The following is a 27,916-nucleotide window of genomic DNA, read 5'->3' as shown; positions in this document are numbered from 1 at the left end:
CATGAGTGGCAGGAAGGTTGCCACCAGCACTTATGCCGAATCATGTGTTACTAGGGTGGGTAGGTGTTTACTGGACTGCTTCATAGTCCAGTTTGGGTAGCATCTCATGAATTTAATTTGACATGTTTTAGGGAGCTGGACAGAAAGAAATTCAGTCTGCAAGACTGGATTAATTCTGGTAATTGAGCTCAGCTGTTCACAGTATTGATCCAACTGGACATTAATTAGCTAGCTTGAATCAGCTGTTTGACATTGCTAATAAGAAACTAAGGCTGAGAAACAGGCAATGCCTAAAGAGCTACCAACTGTTGTGCTCCAAAGTTGCAGTGTCTTGAGCTATGTATTTCCTCCAGGAAATACTTTTAAGGGCCTCTGGCAAAGGGCCGATGAACATGTGCAGAGTGCCTTTCAACTGTGAAAGGAGTCAACTTGTTTTTTAAAAATGATGGAGGGGCTGTACCTAAATCATCTGCCTGGGAAAAAAAGCAGCTAACCCTTGCTGGGACCGGAGGTTAAAGCACCATTGTGTAGCTTCAAGTACAGCACAGTATCCACCCTGTCCTTCGATTTTCCCAGAACGCTTAAGTTTTTGTGCGTTAGAATCTCCGCAAGAAAGACCCCTCTTCCGACAGCGCCGCATCCAAGCGCCCATGAGGTAGCTACTGGTACGAAGAGTTTCCCTAAAGACCCAGTTGGGCGAGGTGGGCCCCCGCGGGCCAGTGCCCCCTGCAGGCCGCGTGCTCCTTCCGGAGAGCGAAGAGTTAAGCCTCCACCGCGATCTCCAGTAGAGCCCCGGGTCTGTCTCCAGAAGCCGGAGAGCTTAATTGTTTCCTTTCGCAGAATCTCTCCCGCCTCCTCTCAGCCCGAGCACGCGGAGTTGGCTGCATAATAGAAACCAGATCCGGAGGAAAGGGGGATTTGTTCTTCGCCCGCTTCACGCCCCCCACCCCTTTCAGGTTTTTGGCCAGCTGCTTTTCTAATGAGCTGCAAACTCAGGAGGCAGGAATGCGGGCGATCTGTGCTGCCCTCTGCCGACCAATGCCCCGCGCGTGGGCCCGGCCTCCAAAACCCTCCGCCTGACCCCACACGCCGGGGCGTGGGCGCCAACGCCCGAGGAGCAGCACCCGCGCCCAGGGCGTCCTGCTGCAGTATGAACTTTCACACGTGCACGGCGGACGTGCGCGGGGCCTGATCAACCGCGCTTTGGAGTCAGGCTCCTTCCCTTTCGGCATGACAGCGGCAGGGCTCCCGGCGCCCCGGCGGAAAGGTGACCGTCGGACCTGTGTAGGCCAAGCCGACGACAGAGGACCGGCCAGCACCGAACCACATACAGGTCCACGCTCGCTTCTCTCCCTCTGCCGAGGAACCGCGTCTAACAACAGCGTTCCTGCCCAGGCGCGTCGCGCCTCCCGCCCCGGGCCCTTTCTTCTTAATCCCCCCCACCACGTGATGACTGACGGACAGCTCATCCCGCGCCCTGCCCGCTCCCTTTCGCCCGACCCCTCCAAGCCGCGTGAACTGGCGGAAGCCCACGTGCCCAGCCAAACCGTGCTGGAAATGACGTCCCCCCTCCCACAACGCCATTGGCCGAAAGTTTAGGAAAGGGGCAGGGTTGGGGGGAGATGCCGCTTCCCCGGGAGCCGGGGAGTCGCTTGAGCGTGTGTGGGCGCTTGGTTTTTTTCTTTACAGATTTACCAGGCTCTGGGGGAGCGTTTGTTGGACGGTGTCCCCCTCCCCTTCGCTCCCTCCTTTTGGCGGGAGCCTCCCGCCTTAGTGGCAGGAAAGACTCCCGGGCCAGACTCTTCCTAATTAGTCCACGCCATTGCTAAGAAATTCAGAATTCTGCAAGACCCCTAATCCTGCAAGCAGAAAACGCGCTGCATAGTCCAGGAGGGGGATAACTTAGGTCAGCCGCACCCTTTATGTTCCGGGTTCACTTCCCAGCAACGCCGGTATTAAGGGCAAAGTCCCTCCTCATCCCGCGCACTCCCCCCTGTCGGAAACTTTTGGAAGTAACTGGCGCCCGTCGGAGGCTTCAGCACATAGTTCAGGGCAGGATGGTTCAATATAAGTCAGAGCACATCTTAAGATTTATAAAATATAAATGATCTCTTCCCTTCCTCAACCTTTGTTGCCTATGCCCTTGTCAGAATTTATTGTGAGTTTCTTGGGGTGGGGGCTTGCCTTTGTGCTATATATTTTGTGAAGCCCCATGTACATGAATAGTGCAGGCACACACACACACACATCTATTTATATAAATGAATGTATAACTTTAATTTCATTGGCACATAATTTTGGTTCGTTCAGTACAGGATTTGGACATTTCTGTGTAAAGGCGTACAACAGCCTTCCTCAACCTGGTGCCCCCCCAGATGTGTTGGACTGCAATTTCCATCATCCCCAGCCAATGGCCATGCTGGCTAGGGATGATGAAAGTTGCACTCCAACACATCAGGGGGACACCAGGTTGAGGAAGGCTGGCATAAGAAGTGACCATGGTTGTGTAAATCTGCAGTGGCAAGGGAACAAAATGTTGATATTATTCCCTTCTGCTATCACTGATGAAGTAGTACACTCTTGCCTTGAAAGTTCATGTCACAATTAAAGTTCCACAATCTTTTTTTGTTGACTTTGCTTCTGCTCTTCTAGAATTTATTGCTCTATCTTGATAGCCAAAACCACCATTTCCTAGAATCTCCCTCAGAGTCCTTATCTATGTGGGTGTTCTCATGGGCCACTTCCTCCATTGTTGCGTCGTCGTCCTGGGAGCTTGTTTCCTTCCACGGTCTTCTCCCAGTTGTGTAAATCCAGTTCTTAGTCATCAGTGGCTAGACATAACAGTGATTACTAATGACTGTAAGACTTGTAGGAAAAGAGTCCAATGATTTCATGTGAGTTGGTCTTGTGCTGGTTAATAATGGCAAATGGGATAAAATGCCTGAGCGGCCTGCAAGCACCAAGGCAGGAGATTTTTTTAAATGGATTAAATCATAGGTGGAGAACACGTGGCCCTCCAGATGTTGTTAGATGCCAGCTCCCATCTGCCCCAGCCAGCATGGTCAGTTGTCAGAGATGATGAGAGTTGTAGTCTAACCCCGGGATTGTCACAGGTACATTCTTTTTTAATTGCGCCAAGAAAGATGGTTGAATTAAACGCCTCCTAAAAGATCAGAAACCATAACCCTCCAGTGATCAGGTGAGAATACTTCAATATGTACATTTCTCTCTTTCCTTATGATCTGTTCCTTCTTACCTTTTGTTTCCTAGCTGCATTTTCTTAATGCATTTTTCCTGTTTGTCATTTCCCCCCTTTAACTGTACCTTCTGCAGACAAACAGCAAATGTCCACAATTTGTTGGAAATGATGTGAAACTTTACCTGTTTGCCTACCAATGCAGTAGGGGTAGGGGAGATCGCAACATTTGAGCTTTTTGTATCGTAGAGTTTGGGGCAAAATTTTTGGGTTGCATCCAGTGCTGTCTGTCTACCAGTGGAACAGAAGCTGCTGGTGGAATGGATTCCCCATTCCTCTGCAGTCTCCAATCTGCACTGGTGGTTTGGGGGACCCTGTGGAGCAGATTTGGAGGTTGTGCCGGGGTGAGGAGAGCAAGGGGAAGTCCGCTTGTTTAACCCCTGTTGCAACTAATGGCCCAAGGGAAGCCTTTGCTCTGATTTGTTCTCTTGAATTCTCGCTCTATGTGCTGTTGCTGCTTTTGGTGTGCAGTTTGTAGAAACAAAGATTCAGGTAGGATTAATGCTGAAAGTATAGGGGGTAAGTCAGAGTTAAGGGGGGGCAGCCTGCCCCTGGCCACCTGTGATTCAAGCACTGAGCAAGAGCCAGCTCCATTATTTTATTTGCCTGCGTGTTCCTATGTTTCACCTAGTATGAATTAATCCCAGTGCCAACAGCCACTTAGTACTTTGTGTTTTTTTCATAACAGCATCACCTTTATGTCAGCAAGTGGTTCAGCTTCTTTACAGCTGTTCCTTACGTAAGCTGGCATAATTAGATTCATAGAGCTTTTGGAGTAATTCCTGTAGAGTAGGGGTGTAGAGCCTCAGGCCCAGGGGCCAAATCTGGACTTCCTGGGGTCCTAATCCAGCTCTCTGAGGTTCCCTAGAAGGCCTTGCCCGTTTCCTCCAGCCACCAGTCGTTTGGTGGTTTTCTGGCTTTTGTGCAGTTTTTTCCCCATTCTAAGAGGTTGAAATGCCCCTCCTAAGGCTCAGTTACTGGGAAGAGTTTTAAGCTACAATATGCTTGCATTGCTGGCCCTGCCCCTTTGCCTTTGACCCTGCCCACCACTGAAATGCGCCCCCAGACAGCTTCTCCAAAATGGAATTCAGCCCTTGTCTGGAAGAGGTTCTGCACCCCTGCTATAAAGTAACTCATGTAGCCAAACTTTGGTTAAACAAGTCTCTATTAGAACAAAAAGGGAATGACAAATGATAACTCTGCTGGAAGAAGCTGACCAACCAGGGATGCCAGGCTTAACTAAAGGTCACATAAGGTCTCAGGCTTTGCAAAACCTTAGCAGAATATGACTTTTATGGAATGTTTTTATGGATCTGTGTATAATCTTAAAATGCAGCAGCTAGAAACTAGGTGTATGTAAAGTTGGTTTTATGCAAGCCTTGTTAGTGGGGTTCAGCTTGGTAGACCATCCCAGCGTGAACTCCTTTGGATTGCTTCTACTGATGTGTTTAAATGCCTACAACGTGAACTGTGAGCCAAGAGGTAATCTGTTCAGGTCTCAATTCATCCATGAACTCACTTAGTTGCTTTAGTCAAGCTCCTTTCAGAGGCTGTTGTAAAGGTTACTGAGATAATGGGGTACATCCAATGTTAGTCCTTCTTAGAGTAGGTAGAGACAGCCCAATGTATGTGAAATGCTTTGAACATTTGAAATGTGCTATATCGTATTATTATTGGCTTTATTTGATCCCTGTTTTGCCTCTCCGCTCTCACTTTCGCTCTTTCCCATTTTCCCCATAGGAGATCAATCTTTAACCTGTGTTCAGAGGGATCTTGGTAGCTTAGATATACCCAATCACCCCTTTAGGCTGTAGAGTGATTCTGTGCTCTTTCATAAGAGGAAAAAGTTACGCCACTTGGAGGAGAGAAACAAAGACATGGACCAAGCTTGTTTTGGATAAGAATATTGCTGTCCATCCTGGCAACAGTGAGCTCTAGCAAAATGTCTGCCAAGGTCACTGGAAAAGCAAAGATGAAAGGTCAGTGGTGAATCACAGCAACATTTTCATTACAGGTTATTGCAGCACTCTGGTGTTTATTTACTACTTGACTTACCTCTGGAAGAATCTGGAAATGGAAGAGGAATATGAAAGAATAAACCAGGAATTTGTGGTCCCCTCTGTTCCAGCTTCCTCATCTCAGAGGTGGGGTAAGGAAGAAAAACTTGAGTAACTCAGAGAGCTACTGTTTCTTTCCCTCCTGTTGAAATTCACTTCCCTATTTGCTGGAATGAACATGTTATTCCTTTTGCATAACTCAGTCAGAAGCTGGTGGCTTTGAAAAGGACAAACAGACCGGCGCTCTTTCCAGGTATCTTGGGAAATGTGTTTCAAAACTGTGATTATTATGGCATACTTGATAATGTGGGTCTGTTTATTGAATATTTTCACAATGGCTTGGTACCATGGAATGGCCGGAGGAGGCCCTGTAATATTGGATCACCCATTCGTCATAGTCTGGAATGCTCCCAGTCAACATTGTCAAGAGAAATACAACATATCCCTTGACTTGGATATTTTTTCTGTGATCCTCAACCAGAATGAAACATTCATGGGGAGGGATATTACTCTTTTCTACAGCAAGAGGTTAGGATATTATCCATACTACACTAAGGATGGGACTGCAGTCTATGGCGGTGTTCCACAAAATGCCAGCCTAAATTATCATCTCTGGAAGGCTCAACAAGACATTAAAGAGACCATTTTGGAGGCAGACTTCAAAGGCCTGGCAGTCATGGACTGGGAGAGCTGGCGTCCTTTGTGGGTTCGCAACTGGGGGTCCTTGGAAATCTATCAGAACAAATCTATAGAGCTGGTTAAGGAACAGCATCCTGACTGGCCTGTGGATGAGGTGGCTATGAAAGCCCGGTTAGCATTTGAGCAAAATAGTCGGGCATTCATGGAGGAGACATTGGCCCTTGGCAAAGACCTGAGACCTGAAGGTTTCTGGGGCTTTTACGGCTTCCCCAGCTGCTATAATTATGACTACAAATATGCCAATTACACAGGAGAATGTCCAAAGATCGAGAGGGAGAGAAACGAGGAATTGCAGTGGCTCTGGAACCAAAGCAGGGCCCTTTATCCGAGCATTTATCTCCCTGAAGAGCTCAGATACTTCAACAAAACTCTTGAGTTTGTCCGTCATCGGGTCCACGAGGCATTCAGGATAGTGAACCAGACAGGGAATGGCAGCATCCCAGTCTTACCTTATGCTTCCATTGTGTATGAGTTCACTCAGAACTTCCTCTCACAGGTAAACCTATTCCCAGTGCAGTATTTGATAAGTCTTTTCCAATCGGTATTTAACTGAAGAACATCACATAAAAATAAAACCTGTGGATTTCAGTGGAACATACTTCTCTGTCAGTGTGCGTCATGTCCTGGCTCAGTGTGCTGGCCGCATGAAGCACTGGCTACTATAGTTTAACAGATAATGAGCGGTAGACATGACAAACATTTTTGAATATTTCTTTTTGAAAATAACTACCTCAACACATAAATGTGAACAACAGTATTTCTTCAAGTTAAACAAAAACGTTGATTTTTCAGCTTTTGTTATCCATTCTGATTTATGTTACACTTTGGTTGCAACATTAACAAGGCTCTATATTTCAAAGAGGCAAGGTTGAAAATGCTTGTGTCTTGAATGTGACAGATATTGAAAATAAATACCTTTTTTTCATTTAAGAAGTCATAAATATTACAGAAGAAAAATCTCAAACTATTCCTGTTTCCCCAAATTCCTTGGGAGGAAGGAATAGACTAAAAAACACATTACTATCATTATTAATGTCTGTTAATCATGAAGGAGGTGTTTTACAAAACATCTGTCAGTAACATGGGCAGGACAAAGGTGAAAAGAGAATTCAAGGGCTGATAAAAGATTTGGTTGTAGAAGAGTTAGCTGAAAGCAGAAATAATAGAATAGGTGAATTAAGAAAGTCCAGGAAAGACTTTGTAGAAGAAAGTCATTGAAGGAACAATTTAAAGCATGACAAGACAGAGAGATATTCTTCCATTAATAGGGAGTAGCATGGAGGAATGCACAAAGATAGGATAAAGTTGTGTATGGGGGATGTGACAGTAGATGAGCTTACTCAGAATGGAAAGAGTGGGAAGCGAGCTAAGGAGAAGAAGACTAGTTGCTTTAGACACGAGGACTAGCAACTTTGAGGTAGAAGAAAGCAGTGAAGGGAGCCTGAGATTCAATTTACAGGCAAGGCTGGTGTGATCCTATGAATGAGCGGGATTATTTTTGAGTTGGCTGAAAAAGAGAGATGACAGGAGACTGGTGAGCGGGTAGATCTATGGAAGTCAAGGGAAGAAGTGACCAGGGCTTCGACATAAAAAAGAGAATGGGTGGTTTCTGAAAATGCTGAAGAGGAAGAAGCATCATCTCTTGGCAAAGGCTTGACCAGGAAGGGAGAAAGTTGAAAATGTCTCAAAAGTATTGCATGCCTAGGAGAGCAGATCCAGTAATAATAATGTTGACACATCCTGGATAATTTCAGAATGATCACTTGAGAGAGGCAATCAGATAGAAACATTGAAAGATGGATGTGGATGTCATCCAGATAAAGGTCAATTTTAAAACAAGAACCATTGAAGAAAAGGAGTGTAAGCTCATTTCACTTAAATCTTTACAAATAATAGTGAGCGCCTTGTTAGCAAAGACAGTAGGGTATGGTAAAGTTCTACTGAGTAGTCATTTCTTAATCCAATTCGTAATACATAATCATTGCTATGGCCAAGATTCTCAAAGGGGGGCTATTGCTGTCCATTAGTAGTAGTGTCTAAATCAGTCTTCCCCAACTTGGTGCTCTCCAGATGTGTTGGACTGGAACTCCCATATTTCCCAATGGCCATGCTGACTGGGAATTATGGGAGTTGCAGTCCAACACATCTGGGGCGCCAGGTCGGGGAAGGCTGATCTAAATGTCCTTTGTAGGACCAAAGGATGGATAATCAAGCCCAGATATGAAATATGAAAGGAGATGGTTGTTGCCCTTATTTTCTTTGGCTGCCACTTGTCCTGCAGGAAGACCTGGTCCACACCATTGGTGAGAGCGCTTCTCAAGGTGCTGCTGGAGTTGTCCTGTGGGGGAGCACAAATTACAGTTATTCAGAGGTGAGTGGTGTTGAGGGGCAAGGTTGGGTGTGGGAAGCCCATATGGTTATCCCACAAGGGTTATCCCACAAGGGTTATCCCACAAGGCTATCAATGGCTACTACTCCTGATGGCTATATGCTTCCTCCAGCATCAGAGGCAGAATGCCTACGTACACCAGTTTCTGGGAAACATGGGTGGGAGGGTGCTGATGCGCTCGTGTCCTGCTTGTGGTTTCCCATGGACAGCTGGATGGCCACTGTGGGAACAGAATGCTGGACTAGATGGACCCTTGGTCTGATCCAGCAGTGCTCTTATGTTCTTATGGTGAAGTGGTAAGAGTGTTGGACTAGGAACGGGGAGTCCCACATTCAGATCCCCACTTTAATACTGGTCAAACTTCATACAGATAGCCAAAGGCCTTTATGAGAGCTTTCATTCCATAAATTGACAATTTGACAAAGTACAATACACATTGACAATATTCATAAGACTCAATCATAATTAAAACCACCATGTTTTCCGGTCCTATAAAATCAATTCAGTTAAGATCATGAACACAATTTATTTTAAGATATGCTTGTAGTTTCCTAGGGGCTGTGGCAAACAGTGCCTTGAAGCTTACTGGGTGGTCTTGGGACAGTCAATTCTTTCTCTCCTTAAGGGGTGAGTGGGGTAACTACGTCACCCTGAGGTCTTGCAGGAAAGGTGGGACAGAAATGTGACCAAATAAATAAGCCTAGCATTAAAGATGATGCAGTCTAGTACAGTCAGAGGCTGGGATCCCGCAACTGTGGGGATACCCGAATAAAGAAGAATGGCTTAGGGGTGTGGATGATAGCCATGAACTCAGCAGGCCTGGGCTGTTCACAGCTTGGCTCCCTGCCATATGGGGTGGTAACAGTCCTGTGGATGTGTATGGAGATGATTATAGCAGCCTTCCCCAACCTTGTGCCCCCCTAGATGTGTTGGACTGCAATCCCTATCATTCCCAGCCAGCATGGGAAGGATTATGAGGTGCTCAGTCTTGCAAAATCTTTAAGAGACACAGGCAGCTTCAGTGTGGTCGGGATACTGGGGTTCTCATCCCCCTTCGGCGATGAAGCTCACTGGGCGAGCTTGGGCCAGTCATTCACTCAGCCTTACCTACTTCACAGGGTTGTTGTAAGAATAAAATGGAGAGGAGGAGGACCATGCAAGCTGCCCAGGGTTCCTTGCAGGAGGAAAAAAGTGAGATATAAATGTAATAATAAATAAATAGAAATAAATATCGCAGTTCCCCCCACCTGCCTTCTTCTTTTTGCTTCCCCTTTTGCAAATGGCGGGCAGCTCTAGCTAGCTTTAGTAGCGTTAGGAGTCCACACTGGAAACTTAATAGGCTGTCTGCAAAACATGGTTTATTCATAAATGTATAGGTTAAGGAAAACCCTCTGGGGTTACACAGACACACACACACTCTCTCTCTCTCTCTCTCTCTCTCTCTCTCTATATATATATATATATATGCTGAAGGAGCATGGTTGTTGCAGACTAGCCTAGCATTTCTCCCAGCTCACTGTTTTCTGGACTTGCGTTTTGCACCTTTCAGGAAGCCTGTCTCCATGTGAAGACGTACGTGGACACTCTCCTGGGTCCGTACATTATGAATGTGACTAGCAGCACCAGACTGTGCAGCCAGATATTGTGCTCCAAGAACGGACGCTGCATGCGGCAAGAGAGCCATCCAGAGGCTTTTCTCCATCTCAGTCCTACCAGCTTCGCCATTAAGAGACATCTTGTGGAGCCACACTTCTTTGTGATGGGTCAGATGTCAAAGGAGGAGCAAGTCAATATGGCCAAAGAATTCACATGCCAGTGTTATAGTGGCTGGGAGGGTTTGCAGTGTGAGAAAAAGTCAGTCTGGAATGACTGGTAACATCATGTGTCCATACATTTGATTCAGGATGGATATATATGCTTATTTTTTAATTATGAGAAAGGCACATATAACAAGCATGTACTCCATAAGAATATATATACCTCACCCCCCTGGCATGAGAGAATCTCGTCATAGCCATGTATATCTGCTGGTCAACATGTGCTAATGCATGCACACACATGGATACTTACCTCAGGAGCACACACCTGGCTTCTTCCTGAGAGATACATTCTGTTCTGAAGGTATGCATATTGTCTGAGAGGGACAGTGTCTGAACAAAGGCAGCACTATTAACACACCACCCATCCATAATATATAATAAAACTATTAGAACACGTGAGTATCCGTATATGTGTGAGTGTGAGTGAGAGAGAGAGAACAAAGTGTTAACTATGTAAATTCTTGGCTGCCATTACAATGTGCTAGTGCTCTCCCAGGGAGCCAGCTATTACCATGTGTAGACTTTTGTGTTTCAAGCAGGAGTTGTACATCTGTTTTCAGACTTTTCTAGTAGTTAGAGTGTCTTGGATTGAATGTGTGCCAAACTTCAGCTTTCTGTCTGTTGAGGAAGCACATAATAAAGCTGATATCCCATCACAGAGTTTGCAATGAATCACGCTGCTCTTCCCCATCTCGAGAGCTGACTTCAGGGGGCGGGGGCGGGGGGGGGGTTGTGTGTGCGGGCAATGGCAATGTCATGTCATGCCATCTTCTGAGACAGAGAAGGCCCAGCACTAGATGAATCCTTGTCTAAGCATTTTTTAAAACAGTCTTGGATCATAGTCAGAATAATCCCCTCTTCGCACCACACACAGCAACAGGCCTGCTCTTGATTAAAAATGGTGTAAGTAGAAACTACGGTCAGCATTTGCATCTGACAGTAGCTGTCAGACTATTGAACACAACTCCCTCTGCAAACACCGTTCTCTGCCTGCCCCCACCTCGCACAATACTGCAGAAACTCATATGCTCTGCACACGTGCACATACGCTACACCCACTATGTAAACGTAGCCTGTGCCTTGCAGAAAAGGCTTGGTCGGTTTCCATGGGACCCCACAGTGGTCACTGCCAATCCTCTGCAGGTTGTTTTTAGAATGGAACAAAAGGGTGCCAGCCAGCCATGTATGTCTCTTCCCAGGATACTCTGTTCCATTCCCCTCCCCCTTTTCTGTTTTCCATCCCTCCCAACAGTCTGTTAGCATTCTGTGGCTGCTGAACATGCCTGACAGGCCTGTTTTTGGAGCCCCACCCCCTCTGTTAGATTAAAAAATCCACAAACCTTGGGTTCCCCCCCCCGCCCCCCAAGTCTACTGATACTTCCCACCTGCATGGATGGTGCTGTTCTGGCTAAATATGGAACTGCACTACTACCAGCTTGCTATTAGTGTATAGGATGCCTCAGCCTCTTTGGGGAGCAAACAAAGGTAACTGACAACATGCTGCATCCCTTTTCATTACATATATGGCAACCTAGTCTCTCATTCCTTGCAATGCCAATGCCGGCAGAAGAGCTCCTGGAATGTTTTTCTCCTGACAGTGCAGATTTCTTGGGACAGCAGAAGTTTTTAGGAATTGTGGGGGGGCAGGTTTTGTGCAAAGCTCACGAGGCACTCATTAATGGGGGTAGAATTGCAATACCTCCTTCCCAGGGGTCTCACTGTGGTTTACACAAGTGCAAATTCCCCTGAGATCCTGGAGTAAAGGTGTACACACCTTCCGTCCTCTCCCATGAACCAATGCCAACAAACTTTTCAGTGGCAATGCTTAAGAACTGCCCATGAAAGAAAAAGCACATTATACTGAACTAAGTGATATCCAGTCCATCATATAAAGCAAAGCAGGTTTCATATGCCCACATGAGTATGGTAACTCCCAGTATATAAATCGGGGGCAGGCAATCCTTTTGGGCTGTGGGCACATTTGGCAATTTGAGAAACTGTCCTGCGCAGCACCTGGGAGGCATGGCAAAGGACGAGTAACCTGCCCAAAAGACTGAGCACAAGGCAAAGGTGGGGTCTGAGCCCCAGCACACTAAACACTTCGGCTGAGCCCATTTTTCAATAGCAACATAACCCTATTTCACAGCAATCCCAGCTGTTGGTAAGATTTGTTTTTGTTTTAAAGTGGGAGGGCTAGTGTACCTTGGCAGCTGCCAATAAAAGTGTCTGTGGGTGCATTGCTGCTCATGGCCTACCCCCGGCATAAATGAATAAATCACGTTTAGCATAGGTCAGCGGCGGGCAGATTTGAGGCTTGCAGGATCCATTTGGGTTTTCACTAGAACCCCATGGCCCATAGCAGGACCCAGGTGCAAAATAGAGGTTCAGGAAGGCACACAGGGAATTGAGGAACAAGGTGCCTCTGAGCATATGCTCAGCCCAGGCATTAGTTTTTATTATTTATTTACAGCATGTTTGCTCTTCAACCAAAAAAGGCTCCTAGAGTGGCTCACAAAGCTCAATCAGAAGACAGTCCCTGCCCTCAGGTTTACAATCCAAAAGGCATGACACAAAAGGAAAAGGGATTGGGAGGGAGGAGGGGAAAAAGAGCAAAAACTCAGGCACCAGTTCTTTGTTCCAATGTTCTTATAGGTGTCCTTTCTGGCAGAGAAAGGTGAAACAAGCTCCCTGTAGCTGTTCCTTCTCTGGTTGATGCATGGGGCTAGGGGGCAAGGGGTCTCCCCCTTGCTGCGATTTTTATCCTGGGAGGCAGGGAGAATGCAGCTTCCCAGTGCCCCTTGGTTCTTTGGCCGGTGTATGAGAGTCCGCAGACCCAGGGAGCTGACAAGGTGAAGCGAGCTTCCCAGGGTGCAGCTCTCAGTGGCCCTTGGTTCTCTGGCAGATGGATGCCAGAACTGGAATTCTCACACAAATCCTTTCACACACAAATCTACTACTGTTTTCTTCGGAGCTTTCTTGATTTTAGCGGCCTAATTTAGGTGGGGGAAAGCCCTTTTGTTTTTGCTGTTGTTAAACCATTGGGAGCTGGAAATCCTTGCTGATCTATTCACTACAAATCACCCAGATATCTTTCAGTTCATCCCAATCTACCTTCTGCCGTCTCCTTTGTATATATACAAAAATCTATATAGGTTTTGCATAAATGTCGAATGACTTGAGATAATATAGTTACGCATAAGACAAACAGAATACTTCCTTTCTCAGACCACAATATATCTTCTACTGAGAAGAGAAAGAGGAAATGGTAGAATTAAACCTCCAGGGGATGGTTTCCTCATCCCAACAGTGCAACCCTATACATGTATACTCAGAAGTAGGTCCCACTGAGTTCAATGGTGCTTACTTCCAGGTAAGTGGCTATAGGCTTCTGCAGCCTGAATTGTTTTCTTATTCAACTGGAATCTCTTCATGCCAGTAGTAATAGCAATATTTATGTAGCCTAACTTTACTAAATTAGGCATACTCAATAGGTCACTGAAAGTGCCAAACTGAACGGATGTCTTTCTTTTCAAAGCAAAACAACATTACAGAGGCGGTCTCACCCGCTTACAGCGGCAGCTTGGCTTCCGATGTTTTGGGGCCCAAGCAGTGGATCATCAACGGCCCCGCTTCAGTTCTCCCCCCCCCCTAATTCCACACCCCCACACCACATTCGCGATATGCGTTCATCCCCCCTTCACGAAGCACTCCCATCTCCGGAACGCGCACGCATTCTGGGCCCAGTCCCGCGCATACGCTTGCTCAAGCCCACTTTGCAGCACAGACCTGCGGCCCCCTCTTCTCCTGCCCTTCCCTTCCTTGGTTTGTTCCTCCACCGTAGGCTGAGGACGATCTTTTTCCTTAATGCAACAGGGGCCCGCAGAACTTTGGAGCCGGCCTGGACGAGAAGGGCACCAGCTGCGAAAAGCTGAAGGGGAAGAGAAGAAAAGCTCCGGGGAAAGAGGCTTCCCAGCCGCTAGACGGCGACGTCGCTTTCCCGAGGAAGCAGCGGGGCGCCTTTCTTCCCTCGCTCTCCTCGCTGCGGGCCGGCGGGCCGGCGGCCGGGCGGGCGGGCGAGGCGGCGAGCGAGCGGTGCGCTGGAAGCCGCGGGCGGCCGGGGAAGCGGAGCGCGCCGTGCCGTTTGCTAGCATGTTAGTATCTCTCGGAGCCTCTTCGCCGCCGCCGCTGCTCGTGGGGCCGCGCATGGCACGAGAGCGCGTGGCCGAGAACAAGGAGGGTGGTGGCGATGCTGGCGCGCGCGGAGGAGGCTTTGCTGGGGTCTTCCTGACTAGCGGTCCTGCCAGCAGGAGGCAGGCACCTCCAGCGGCACTAGCCCCACGGTCGGGAAGGGACGGGGCTAGTGCTGGGGTTTCGCTTGGCCCCTTCGAGGAGGGCCGGGGAGGGGCGCTGGAAGGCGGGTGGCCCGGGGCTGGCTTGCGGCATCTCTCTCCTCGCCCGGAGAAAGCTGGAGGCTGTGCCCATAAAAGGACCTGGATCTCTGCAAAGCAGGAGGGGTTTCTGCGGAGGCGGCGCGGGGTAGAGAGCGTGCCCGCGCACCGCTCCCGCACCCGCACCCTCGGGGGGATCCGACTTGGCGGTGAAGGCCAGGTGCTTTGCAAGAGCTGATCGACTGAGCTGCGCGCAGAAATGCGTGGCAGCGAATCATACTCGAAATCAGCCTTCCCCGGCCTGAGCCTGGCGCCGTCCAAATGCGTTGGACTGCAACTCCCGTGATCCCGCAGCCATGATGGGCGTTGTAGTCCAACACATCTGGAGGTCGCCAGGTTGGGGAGGGCTGCTATACATGCCTCTTAATTCTCCGAATCCGCCAGCGAGGAAAGGTCTGCCGTCAAGAGAGCGCATGTTCCTGTATAGCCCCTTAGATTGGCGAGAGAGGACCATTTTTAGCCTGGTGCTTTGCTGACACCTTGCGCCTGGTATTGGGAAGACTCTTTGCTCCCTCACCAGATCTTTCAACGCAGCCTTCCCCAACCTGGTGCCCTCCAGATGTTTTCACCTTCCAGCGCCACCTGTCCCAGCCAGCATAGCCAAAGGTCAAGAATGCTGGGAGTTGTAGTCCCAAACATCTGGGGGGCACCAGGCTGGGAAGGCCCAGTTAGAGCCTGTAGTTAGCATCCTCTGATAATGAATATCCAGAGGAGGGGGGCACCGCATTGTATTCGTGGAGCAGAGCAAGTCATGCTGACTCAAATAGCAGCCTTTGGATTTGCCTTGGGGGCAGGGGGAGGTGATGTTGCGGTGGGCAATGGACTTTGGTTAGCCACAATCCTTGCTTCTCGGTAGTGTATCCACTCCTAAATCCTGTATTGTGTAATTACTTGAATTGCTGTGTTCACTTTTCTGGAAAGAGAATGAGAGCCCATCTGCAATTCAGTTCTCTTTATGTGTAGACCTCGGAGGCAGCAATCCCATACACTTTTACTTAGGAGTAAGTCCCAGTTGGGCTCACTTCTAGTTATGCATGCGTAGGATTGCACTGTGCACACATATGGTTTAATTTGAATTCAGCTGATATGGATGGCTTAGAGATGTGAAGGCCCAGAAAAAAATGTGGGGGAAGTAGACAGATTCACAGGGGAGAACATTTTCTCCTGCTCCCCCCCTCCCTGAATTTTTTGGGAAATTTGGGGGAAATGGTTTTATTCCCAATTTTTCATCCCGCCCGCCCCGTTTTTTCCAGGCCTTCATGTCTCAATGGCTTGTCAATGAGCTTAACTGGAGAAGGTGAAAGACACATTGTTGTTGTTCAGTCATGTCCGACTCTTCGTGACCCCATGGACCATAGCATGCCAGGCCTTCCTGTTCTCCACTCTCTCCCGGAGCGTGCTCAAGTCCATATTCATTGCAAAATGCACATTAAAAATGAATAAACTGATAAAGCATATAAGTAGATGGAGCACTATTTTGGAGAGGGTGGGATGTGAGAAGCACTGGCATGTGCTCACCATTCCTCTGCATGATGCTGTTTATAGAGGTGACTTTTGGCCCTCCCCTTCCAGTGGTTGAAAATGTTTGAGTAGGGCTTCTCCAGACAGTGATAATTTTAGCTGAGATCTATTGACCATTCCCTCTTTTGGGTCTAGACATTGGTCTGTGCAGCATGACTCTTGGACAGAATAACCTTTGGGGGTGGTGAGGTGGAGATGGAAATCTTGCTTCCAGAAACCACACTGAAAGATCACTTCATCCATGGGAAGGGATGTGTTGGTTGGCGGGTCCTGATGTTACCAAGAGGGCCCGACCACCCACAAGTCTGTGTAACAGGTGCAAATACCCAGGGCTTGAATAGTTTTACCTTGTGGAGAACAGGTCATGCTCCTCCACTCTCTACTGCTGTGGGTGAAGTGCATATGAAATGTTACCTACTCAGAATAACATAAACTACAATGAGTGTGAGAAATGCTGCTGGCTAGGGAATGCTGAGAGTTATAGGACTTTTTTCTATCTAAACCTGGATAAAACTGTGTGGCACCGAAGTCCTCCCTTGAGTACAAAGTTTGCAGTGTGGTGGATTCAGATGAGACAAACGGTCACCAACAGTGGGCGCCCAATGCCCTGTCTGCTGACGGGCACTGCCCCCCCACCCTTGATACAGGGCAGGGTCCCTGTGATTCGGCTGCCTTGTATTGCGGAAATACAGAATGAAAACTGCATCTTATGCTTATTCACTAGCCACAATCCAGGAGAAGTTAGTCATAACTAAGCCAAGTTGAAAGCAGTGAAAGGAAAGGGGACTTGGTTGTAACTAATTTCAAGGCTGCAATCCTATGCCCACTTCTTTGGAATTAAGCCCCGCTGAATTCAACAGGATCTACTTCTGAGTCAGCATGTATGGGATTGTGCTGTCAGTGCCTTTACTTTCAATGGGGCATAGTCACGATTCACTTTAACTGGATTGTGCCCCCTCTATTTCCCATCTGACAATGGGTAAATAGCAGTCCAAGCTATTCAAGGTGCTGTTTATGTGAATGTTTTCTGTGTCCCCAACATGAATATGATTCTGTATTCTCGAAGCCAGGGTCCGGAAGGGAAGTGAGCCTAATTGGTATTTTTCATTTCAGAGCAGGAAAAGCTGTGTTAGGTACATAATGGTGGTAGAAAACACACCACCTCTTTGCCTGGGGACAGTCTATCCACCTTCTCTTGTTTCCAGTTTCCATGAGTTTTGTGACCTTTTGCTAGGGAGTGTTTGCTGGCAGCAGGGGTGTCGCTGACTTACCTGTGACAAGGCAGTTTTTCCTCCATGTGCCTCACCAAGTGTTGACACTGGGAGGCAGCACAGGCAGCAACAGAAGAACAAGCTGTCTGTGCTCTGAGGCCTTGTAAACAACACGCTTCCTGGCCGAATGAATGACTTCACGGCAACATCCAGTGGAGGCTGATGACTCCGATGTCAGTGGGGCGGTGAATCTAAAGGAGCTATCCAAGCACTTTGGATAGCTCCTTCAGAGTTCTGACTGAAACCCAGAGTGGATTTACCACCCCACTGACATTGGAGCCACCAGTTGTCGCACTGGCAACATCCTAGTTCTGCCCAGTGGATAGTCTGGCCTGACTCCCAATCCCCTAGTTCCATTTAGAACTCTAGCAATGAAAGCTCCGTTTGGCTGTGTAGATCCATCCATTGCTGACTTTGAGCACTATTGAACATCCCTTACATTGGAGTTGGGGAATCTGCGGGCCACATGTGGCCCATGGTGCCACCCGGGGAATTTTCCATTCCTTCCTGTACCAGCTGTCATCACAAGGACAACAAGAGAGAAGCAGGCACACACGTGAGCTCAGGGGCTCAAGCACAGCAGCTAGAGCAGCATAGCGTCCTTTCTAGTCACCCTGCTACATGCGAAAGCTTCTGAGTTTACGCACGCACCTCCTAGTCTGTCATTCTTGTGGCAGCAGTAGCAGGGTGCTACTGCTGCCACAACTGGATTAACTGGATTAATGTGGGCAGAAGTGCTCATTGAGGTGGTGAGTCCTTAGCAGGGGGAGGAGGGGCAAAAGTGGAGTGACCCAGAGAGAGAGAGAGGTTTGCTTTTTTAAAAGAAAGACAGAAAAGAAAGGGGGGAAGAAGAGAGAGAAAAGTAGGGCAAGAGAATGAAATGTATGTGTGTGAGTGGTGTGAATCGATGAATGGGATGTGTGAGTGAGTGCGAAAGTGAGTTGGGTGATGTTAACTAAAGATCATCAGTGCCCTCCGTTCGTTCTTTCTTTCTTTCTTTCTTTCTTTCTTTCTTTCTCTTGAGATGCTTAAGATAGAAACTGTGGTTTGATTATGATTTTAAGAAAAAAGAGAGTGTGGGGTGGGTCTGGTCCCATTCATTGCCAGCAGTACCTCTGAGGGAACATGGTCCTCAATGGGAAAAAAGGGTTGCTCACTCCTGCCATGTGTATTCATACAGATATGAACTTGGGAGCATGCATAAGCAAGGCACTAGGCTAAAGGCATGGCAGCAGCAAGACAGAGTAGAAGATTGTAAATTACCCAAAGGCTCAATATACTACCAGAAATCTCATGATAGGACTAACCTGAAGATGGAAGCATTGGGAAGGAATTAGGGCACAGGAAGCAGTAAGTCTAGTTTGTCTGCCTTGCCTGCCCTTCTTTCTGGGCTGTTCCATCCTTGTTAACCCTGATCCTCTACTCATAATAGGACAGGATACTGCCCCAGTTAAATGCATGGTTGTTTATCAGAGACTGGGTTTTTTGAATCTCAATCAGCCCATTTCCCAAAGGAAACATGCACTTGGGTGCTAGGTTAACCTACACTTGGATTTGCCAGCTGTGGTGGCTGAAGACATCCATGTGAGAACCCCATAAAGTGTCTACTGTCTCTTGATGTTGTTTTTGGGAAGTGTGTCAGCCTTTGACTGGTTTAAGGGCTGGGCTGTGCAACACACAATTTACATTCCATGACTAGGGTTTTCCTCCCATAGTCAAATAAACATAGTTCTCTCTTTAAAAGAAGACATGAACTGCAGGAGCATGTGTAGCTTCCTGTCATGTTCTTGTGAAAGCACTTAGACAGTTTCTCCTGGGCCTTACTTTGCAAGCAGAAGCACCAAAGGAGGGAAGCAGTGCTGCAGGCAGCTCCCGTTCCTTGCAGGTATTTCATACTACTACTTCCCCTCCTGGTCTTATTATAGACTCTGTAATATAGAGGGGTCCTGCAGCAAACCTACTCCCTGCCTCCTGGATGGCAGACTCAGTCAGGTACTGGAGAGGAATACGCAGTATAAATCTGGGAAAAGTGAGGCATAAGTTAGATGGATTTGGTGCCTGTCTCTGCATTTGAAAGGTGGGGACCAGGGTCTATATTTTGTCATGGGTTTGCTATGTTCTGAGAGGAAAGGGTAGAAACTGAGGAATGAGGGATGTTTTCCTGGGTAACATCAAGGTGGATAAGGCTGTGGATCTTCATCCTGTGGCATAGCGAGATTCCCATCCAATGCTGTTTAGTTGTGACTGAACTGAATGGAATTTTTTCAAGCCTTTTTTCCTCTCTGAGGCCTATGGAGTGTTTCATTGTTTTTAAGCAGGAGGGGTATGGAATCCCAGTGCCCAGCTGGTGGTTAGGAAAAGGAGGTGGCACTGTAGATGTTTGATGGTTAGAAGTAGAAAGGAAGCAGTGTGTCATATATTGTGTGGGATTGTCTCTGGGGTGTTGTGATGACATTGTCAGGTTATTACTAGAGCCAGGGTCCCTGATATCAAGAGATCTTGCCAAGTGCCCTGGAAGGGTCAGTTAAATGTTGTGAGAAAAGCTATTCGGATTACAACTTGGGATTACAGCTATAATGGCTGTCTCATGATTTGGGTTTTCAGTAAATAGGAAGGACTATCCGGGCTAAACTACACGTTATGTTAAATGCATAGTGTATAGCTGATCCTAACTTTTTCCTTAGTTTAGTGTAAGTGTGTGTGACCCTGATCCAGATTGGCACCACAGCACACAGGTATGGGATGGTTAAACTGCCCCACCCAATTGCTTCCCCCCTAAATTTGCCTCCCTCCCACTGGGAGCTAAAGAAAGAAAAAAAACTCTACTGGCACCAAAGGAGGTTTTTTTCTTTAGCCCCTGCATGAGTGGGGTGGAATTTAGGGTGGGAAATCAGCTGGGTGGGAAGGTTTAACCCCCACCACCTGCATGTGGCGGTATTGTTTTGGATTGAGGCCCCATGTGCTTACACTAAAGTAAAAAAAAAGAAGTTAGGATCAGCTGCACGCTATTCATTTAATATAGCGTGTAGTTTAGCCCTAAGTCTACTTATCTGGGATTATGCTATTTTCTGATTGTGGTAATCCCCACTAGAGCGCTTTCTAAAGAAGTCTGTGAGTGATGCAGCAGGTGTCCCTTGTGTTACGATTCTCTCCTTTTCTCATTCCCTCTCCACTGGAGTCTTGTACTGTGCCTACAAGGCCGTGTGTATGACTTTAGGCACAGATGCTTTGTGTGTGTATATTCTCGGGCTAGTGATGGTGATCACCCGCCATAGACGATTTGACACATTATGCTTAAGTCGATCTGTAATGAAAATGCAAAACCTATATTGATGAGAATTGGTAAATTAAGTTTCACTTCTGCGTTCTTTCCCACGTTAGCAACACTCACAGATGGCACAAGAGGTTCAGAGTGACTGTAAAAGTTCTTTTTGTGACGTGCGTGATATTCTAAGGGAGCTGGTATAGCGTGTGGTTAAGAAAATGAACTATGATCAGCAAACTCCCAGTTCAAATCTCACCTAAACCATCTTCACCATCATCATCAATGTATTTGTATGCTACTTTTCCACTAGAGATTTTGCCTGAAGTGGCTTACAAGTTACAATACGTAAGAAAATAGCAATGAGAGCAATGCACAGCAAAACATAAACATCAGCAGATCAAAACAGTTCAATAGTAATTTTATATTAGTCTTTATATCGGTTGCACACTCAGGTAGGCCATTATTGTTCAGCTTCCTTCCACCTTCTTAGATAGCTGTAGCCTCTCCTATAAGGCTGTTGTAAGCGTAACTAAAATAGCATACATGAAGCACTTGGAAAAGTCCTGTGTTAAATACTTGGTATGAATAATGGATATTTGTAAGAGAAGATCAAAATATTTTGTGGTTGTTGGGCCGATTCTTGTCCCTGGCAAGAGTTTATACCAGGGTGTTATTTATTTATTTGTTTATTCATGACATTTGTGAGCTGCTTCATAACATAAAGTTCTCTGGGTGGCTTACAGTAAATAAAGATGAAAATAATTTAAAATAAAAAAAGAACATAAGACCACAAAATCAGAAGCACCATAAAATCCTACATCAAAACTCGGAGCACCCAAAATTAGAAGCAGATTTTAAAATGGAGAAGTGCAGCACACATAAATTATTTAAAAGGCCCAGGTGAACAGGATGGTGCCGGAAGGACCACAGGGTTAGTGTTAGTGTTAGGGGACCTCCTCTCTAGGAAGGCTGTTCCATAACTGGGGGCCACTACCCAAAATTAATGTTAAGAGATGTACATTAATTATTTTGGGTGGACAGCTAAATCTTGTCAGAGGAGCGGTGTTTGCCAGTAGCTGCAGTCTGGGCTGATAGGGAGGCATAATTTGTGGTGCTTTTAGCCTTTATTGAGAAAGCCATTTACATCAACACTTCCTTCCACAAGCGTGTGGCTTTTCTAGAAACTTTTAGCAGTTGGCAAGGGAAATTGCCTGTGTGTGCAACACTTTTCCAGAAAAGGTAACACAGGCTGTGTTGAAAAGTTGTGCAAGGGGGGAGAGATTAGCACTGTGCTAAATTTTTCATTCTATTTATTTTTGACCATTTGTTGTGGGGAGGGATGAAAAGAAATCGCACCTGAAAATTGTGGGAAGGATTGAGAGTTTGGGGAAAATTTCTCAGGGTGCAGGGCTTCAGTGCTTACCTCACGGTAAGGAGGTGGCTGAGGAGTGGAGGTGAGGGGGGTGCGCTCTTTATTTTATCATTTTCATCTGGTTCTGTCCATGCAGCCTCTCTGGCTGCTTGAGCTTTCTGAAAAGCCCCCTAGAGAATGAGCAAGAAAGGGGGTCCGTTCTCTCCCTGATTTCCCCCCAGCTATTCTGATGAGACAACATGGCGAAGCAACTGCCTGCACCATGTGAGAGAGTAAGAGGGAGGGAAAACAGGGTTTGAACTGTGTAAGAGGAAGCCCTCCCTCCGCTGTTTGTTTGTGTGTGTCCCCCCCGCAATGCCCCCTCCCCCAAGGTGTGTCAGGCAGCACAGAGTCGTGGCTAGATTTGCTTGCAGTCACTTGGGGGCTTGCCAAAGTCTTCACCCCAGACTGCTGCAACCGCACCCCGGTTGCAAAATCACATGCTGACCCAGGGTCCTGTGTGATTAATAAGCCTGTGAGCTAATTCTGGAAACCGACTGTGGCTCATCTGTCACTGGTTAGGGGAATGTTTCATCACACTACATGCCGAGTCCACTTCTGGGAGATTCTTGAGGAAGTGGTGCACTGTCCCATGGCCAGTTCCCACATGCCCCAAATGAAGCAAAAATGGACATGGGAGGTGGCCATTGCTGAGGTGGCAAATCCTTTTGGGTACAAGAGTCTGCTGTGTTGCTGGGGGCTCGTTTTGTTTTTTACAACGAACTGCTGTTCACAGTTCTGAGATACTGTTGGTCAACTCCGCCTTCCCCAACCTGGTGCCCTCCAGATGTGTGGGACTGCAACTCACACCATTGGCCATGCTGTCTGGGAATGATGGGAACTGCAGCCTGATGCATCTGGAGGGCACCAGGGGCAGTATCCAATGTTAGTCCTACATAGAGTAGGCCCATTGAAAGGAAGGAGACTTACGTTAGCCACGACGAACTTGACCCATTCATTTCAGTGGGTCTATCTACATAGGACTAACATTGGATACTACCCCAGGCTGGGGAAATCTGGGTTAATTAATATTCCAGTCAAATGTTCAGTTGAATGAGCGGCAATGTAGGCAAACAGAAACGGGGGAGACATAATGTGAGCTATGCTTAGCTTGGATCTCTTGTTGAAGGGAACTGATGAGAAACCACCAACCACCTCAGGTCCTGTAAAAGCATCTTAAATGTAAAGCTGCTCACTAAATAATGCTGACTTGGGTCAGGGCCCCAACTGGACTGTTGCAAGAAAGTAAAGCAGCCAAACTGGACTTGGGTGTCTATCTACAGTGGGTTGCTCCAGATCAGTAAATCTTCTCTGGCCTACAGCTATGTTGCCCAGGAATCTGCATGGCTGCAATAGTCTCATGGAGTACAGAACATGTTTCTTCTTTTTAAAAAATAAAAGCTTCTTTTCATGTTTGTGGATTGAAATGTGGAAACATGCTGGAAGTTCACCTTTTTGCTAACCGTTTAGAAACCATCAAACCCACTTACCCATCATTGCTTCCACTTCCGTGCTTGGCAGGCAGAGAGCCAGGGAGCAAGTAGGCAGCAGCATCTGTTGCTCCTCTTTTTAACCACCACCACTGTTGTCTGGGCCAGAGAGAGAGGCAGGAGAACAAGCAGGTTGCGATGAAGAGGGGAGCAAGTCCAGGGGGCCCTTGTCAGTGGGCCCCTGCTGGGGTGCGGGCCCTCAGCAGGCGCCCAGCCATCCCTACCCTTGACGCCTGCCCTGTTCAGGAGGGTGCCTTACCTCTGTACAGCTGAGAGGGACACATCCGGATCAATGAGGCATAACATGGTAATTTCCGTGTGGCTGTTAGGGGGAGGGGAGAGACAGGCTCAGAGAAGGAGGCTATAGGGATGGGCCTGGAGTCTACAGTGATTCCTAGATGTCGTCGCAGTGGACGATGCTGGCTTGATGTGCGTTGCACTATTCAGGGTAAAACTCTAGGGCAGGGGTGGGGAGGGTACCGCCCTCCAGATGTGCTTGGACGCAACTCCCCTCACCCCTCATCATTGGCTATGCTGGCTCAGGCTGATGGGAGTTGCAGTCCAACCACATCTGGAGAGCTGCACCCTCCCCACCCCTGCCTAGGGAGAACAAGACCCAGCCGTTGTGGGGAGTGAAATGTCTCATCATCCTTCAGTGGCTGGGCACCTTGCATTTGCCTCCCTGTGTGTTCGGCTGCTCAATGGATTCCCATCGGGTGTCCTTTGCTTTATGTAATGGGCTGTTTAGAGAGGGTGCTGACACTCCTCCCAGCTGGGCGGAATCCAGGCAAGGCACAGAGCAGCTCGGGTGTCCCTGTAGTGTCACAGGCAGGGCCAGCTGTCTTGGTACCCATTGTGCCTTGCAAGCACACTTCATTGTGTTTGTGCTTTCAGGACCGGGCCAAGCTCTCTGTGTCCCTTGCAAAGTTCCATCGCTTGGTTCCCTGCTAGTGTGAAGAATGGGCTCGGTGTCAGAGATGCTCGCTGCCGTCCCCCTTCACCAGAGGCCCGATCTCCTGGAGGCCTGTGCTGAGCTCATCAACGAAGAGTGGCGAAGGAGCAGGGCCTCCCGCCTCCACTCCCTGCAGAGGTCCACCGACAGCTTCCCCCTGTGCCTGGTGCTTATTCGGACGCTGAGGGCAGTGGAGGACCCGGCTGGTGGGAAGATGGCCAAGAGCCCGGGCCAGCTCCTGGGCCATGCCAGGCTGTCCCGTGTGGTTGGCCAGCCAAAGAGCTTATTTGTGGAGACGGTGGTGGTCGCCAAGGCCCTCCGTGGAAAGGGTTATGGTCGGAAGTTGATGGAAGCTGTCGAGAGCTATGCCACATCCCGGGGCTACCGGCGCCTGCACCTCACCACCCATGACAAGCAGCATTTTTATGCCCACCTGGGTTATAGCTTGTCCACGCCTGTTCAGTGTGCAGGATTCCTGAGTTCCCTTGTGCCAATGGGTTTTTTGGAGAGCTTCTCTCCCCCTCGGCATGACAGGGAACTCCATGCAGCGCCTGGGAAACATAATGCAAGTGCATCTTGTAGCAGCAGATCAGGAGCAAATCTCCCTCCATTGCGACAGGCTGCACTCCTTTCCTCCTCCCCGGTTTGCTCAGTAGCCCCTCCCCCCATGCCCCCGCCATTGCCTCCTGCCAGTTCTTCTCACTCAGTGACTGTTCCTGTTTCTCTCCCTCCCCACAGTTCCTCTTTCCAGCCCATTAGCACTTCTGTTCCCTCCTCCCCATCACCCTCCGTCCCTCTCCCTGCGAGCTACTTTAGTGCCACAACTCTTCCGCCCCCTCCTCCTCCTCTGCCCCCTCCTCCTCCTGGGCCTCCCCCAATGGCCCTTCTGCTGGGCCAGCCAAATTCCTGTAAGCCTGCCTCTTCCAGCCCCTCAGGGGGCCAAGCCCAGGGACAGCTGTTTCTAGACACGCCGTATCATGACCTGAAAGGGCAGCCCATATTCTGGATGGAGAAGGACATCTGACCTTGTCATCATGTGACAGTGCGGTGATGAAGATGACATGATAATTGGAGAAGAGGCGGATAGACTCTTAAGAAGGAAAGCCCGGCTTCATGGGTGCGATAAGAGATCACCATTTCAAAATGATAAGCCAACAGAGTGGATCTCCCGTGGTTCTATTTTACCTGATTCCTTTTCAGAGAAGAGGCCATTTTGATGCCATGAGAATGTCAAGATGCTAAGACAAAGCTCTCTATATTTTGAATACATTTCCAAGGCCATCGGCTATTTCCCATTGTATTCCAGTGGCTGTTGCCATAGCTGAGTGGGTGGGGCTATAGTCCACTGGATTTTATAAATTACAGTTCATTTCTCTGATTTCATTTTACCAATAAAGACAGATCTGAACTGTCGCCTCTGACTCTGCAATGGATACACAAATACAGACATGTCCCACAGCTTGATGTTATTGATGCAGGTGCACAAAGAGAAATTGATGCAGTAGAATTCCATTGGCTTCCCCCCTGCTGGAAGCAGCCAACGTCTGCACATGGAATGGGTAGAACTGAGAGGAAGAGATGTGTTTTGGTGGGCTAACAGCGGAGCAAGCCTGTCCTTCAGATATGCATCCAATTCTGACTTGAATCCCCTACAATTCTGTGCCTGTAGGTCTGGTCTTGGAGGCTTGTGTTCCAGAATTGGGTTTGTATCAGAAACCCTCTCCTGATAGCCAACCTACATTATTTAAAAAATAATCATGTTCAGGACTTGATTTGAGGGAGAGACAAGCTCCATAACCAACTTTGACTGCCTTAACTCTGGCCTCCGGGTTTCCGGGTTAAAGGTTAAACAAGTCATGTGGTAGACTGACATTTATTGTGGAATTAGCTTTCATGGACTACAGGTCAAAGGATGTGGCTTCTAGGAAAGTTGAGCCCCTGATGCACTGTTTTTTTTTTTAAAGAAATGACCCACTGGTCAGTCTGTAGCCATTTGCTTTTGAGCCCATTTGACCTCAGTAACCAATTAGTGTCCCACCTCAGAGGGAGCAATTCTGTGTCCCCTAGACAGAATCTGGGGGACAAAGGATTTTTCAGTTTCTAGGCTCTGAGGTCGGAACCAGGGCTGTGATCTCGGAGCCCAGAAACCATGCTCCCCACTTCTTCCCCTGGTTCTCTCCGTGCCAGCTACGTCTCCATGCTCAGAAACAGAGTGTGGAGATGGGGAAAAGATGACAGTCCCAGGGGAGGAGAGGGGCGGAGACCGCAGAAGCCATGTTATGCAGCTTCCTCTGTGCTGCACAGCCTCCCCCCACCACTCTCAAGCTCCCCAGCTAGACAGACGAAATTGCCTGTCTAGCCAAAAGTTCAGGGTGGCCAGAGCATGAAGGCGAGCATCACCTCCATGCTCCAGCTGCCCTACATTGGATAGTCCTCAGCCTCTGAGTTTGGAGGCTGATGACTATCTCCATAGGCTGTTTCATATGTTACACAGCAACAAACCCTTGTGTGCCACAGCATACATGCTTATTGAGGAACCACAGCCAATTTCAGCTCCCTAGTGCAGCCTTCCCCAACCTGGTGCCCTCCAGATGCTTTGGACTCCAGCTCCCATCAGCCCCAGTCAGCATGGCCAATGGTCAGGAATGCTGGGAGTCATACTCCAACACATCTGGAGGGCACCAGGTTGGGGAAGGCTGCCCTAGTTAATGTATGTACCTGTAGAATAATTGCATGCATTTGCAAATACATACTGGTCACGTCGAGACAGCACGTTTTTACAGGCACCTTTAAAATCTTTTACAGACACATCTTTAACGTGTGAAGTGGCCCTGATATGCTCTTTCGTCTGATGGGTTTGCAGAAAGTATATCCTCCCCTTTTTCTCAAACTAAATTGGCTCAGTTCTTAGTAGTGTAAAATAGGTTTTCTATGGAGGGGAGGGGTAGCCAAAAACAACGGACATTCCATAGGCTCAAAAGTTAGAAAGCAATAATTGTATGGAGAATGGCTACTCATTTCCTATGTTCACAATAGTGTAATGCACACAGGTAAGTTTCTTATTAGTGAATAAAGAAGGACAGGCAAGAGTGAATTACTGGTATCTCTGCAATCACAAAATTATAACAAGTTAAATATGCCACCATCTAATGTGACACTGAACTTACGCTGTGCGTAATTAATTGTCACTGCATTTTCAGTCAAAGTTTTTAAACCCTCCTTTTAAGAATGTAGATTCCAAGTCCATTGAGAATTTCCCCATTACTGTATGCAGCAGTGCTTTCCAAACAGCAGTGCTGTCAAGGGTCACCGCAGGAAATAGTGTGCAAACTATGTA

At 47.8% G+C, this 27,916-nt stretch overlaps 3 protein-coding genes and 1 long non-coding RNA gene across 7 annotated transcripts in view; 3 read left to right on the top strand and 1 right to left on the bottom strand.

Annotated features, from left to right (window-relative positions):
- The first annotated feature begins 1,091 nt into the window (after positions 1–1,091).
- Positions 1,092–10,891, top strand: HYAL1 (hyaluronidase 1). Of its 3 annotated transcripts, XM_084839628.1 has the most exons (5): positions 1,092–1,333; positions 2,998–3,199; positions 4,997–6,508; positions 8,294–8,383; positions 9,951–10,891. In XM_084839628.1, the coding sequence occupies exons 3-5, from the start codon at positions 5,579–5,581 to the stop codon at positions 10,275–10,277; spliced, it is 1,347 nt and encodes a 448-aa protein (XP_084695754.1). In that variant the 5' UTR covers positions 1,092–1,333; positions 2,998–3,199; positions 4,997–5,578; the 3' UTR covers positions 10,278–10,891. The 3 variants fall into 3 exon arrangements, with proteins under 3 accessions (XP_084695754.1, XP_084695753.1, XP_084695755.1); XM_084839627.1 differs by lacking the exon at positions 2,998–3,199 and having other exon boundaries at positions 5,271–6,508; XM_084839629.1 differs by lacking the exon at positions 2,998–3,199.
- LOC146354717 (uncharacterized) lies at positions 6,707–14,184 on the bottom strand. Its single transcript, XR_014788470.1, has 4 exons — positions 14,008–14,184; positions 10,733–10,839; positions 9,509–9,575; positions 6,707–8,350 (listed from the first exon to the last, which is right to left on the bottom strand). It is a non-coding gene; the product is annotated as an uncharacterized LOC146354717 (long non-coding RNA).
- Positions 14,185–14,259: 75 nt separating this feature from the next.
- On the top strand, positions 14,260–25,992 carry NAA80 (N-alpha-acetyltransferase 80, NatH catalytic subunit). The gene is made up of 2 exons (XM_084839630.1): positions 14,260–14,372; positions 24,522–25,992. Exon 2 carries the CDS (start codon positions 24,587–24,589, stop codon positions 25,601–25,603), a length of 1,017 nt encoding a protein of 338 aa, XP_084695756.1. The 5' UTR covers positions 14,260–14,372; positions 24,522–24,586; the 3' UTR covers positions 25,604–25,992.
- HYAL3 (hyaluronidase 3) overlaps positions 14,260–27,916 on the top strand; it is a 32,672-nt gene continuing 19,015 nt past the window's right edge. Inside the window, exon 1 of one of the 2 annotated variants that reach the window (XM_084839625.1) lies at positions 14,260–14,372. The gene's annotated coding sequence lies outside the window, so the exon portion shown is untranslated. Of the gene's footprint in view, positions 14,373–19,206; positions 19,347–27,916 lie in introns of those variants that run through there. The other variant, XM_084839623.1, reaches the window with a different exon arrangement.

Source organism: Heloderma suspectum, chromosome 2 (genome assembly GCF_057233095.1).
Source record: "Heloderma suspectum isolate Gila_16-S chromosome 2, 16-S_ref, whole genome shotgun sequence".
Classification (NCBI taxonomy): Eukaryota; Metazoa; Chordata; class Lepidosauria; order Squamata; family Helodermatidae; genus Heloderma; species Heloderma suspectum.
This window is presented reverse-complemented; position numbering and strand designations above follow the sequence as displayed.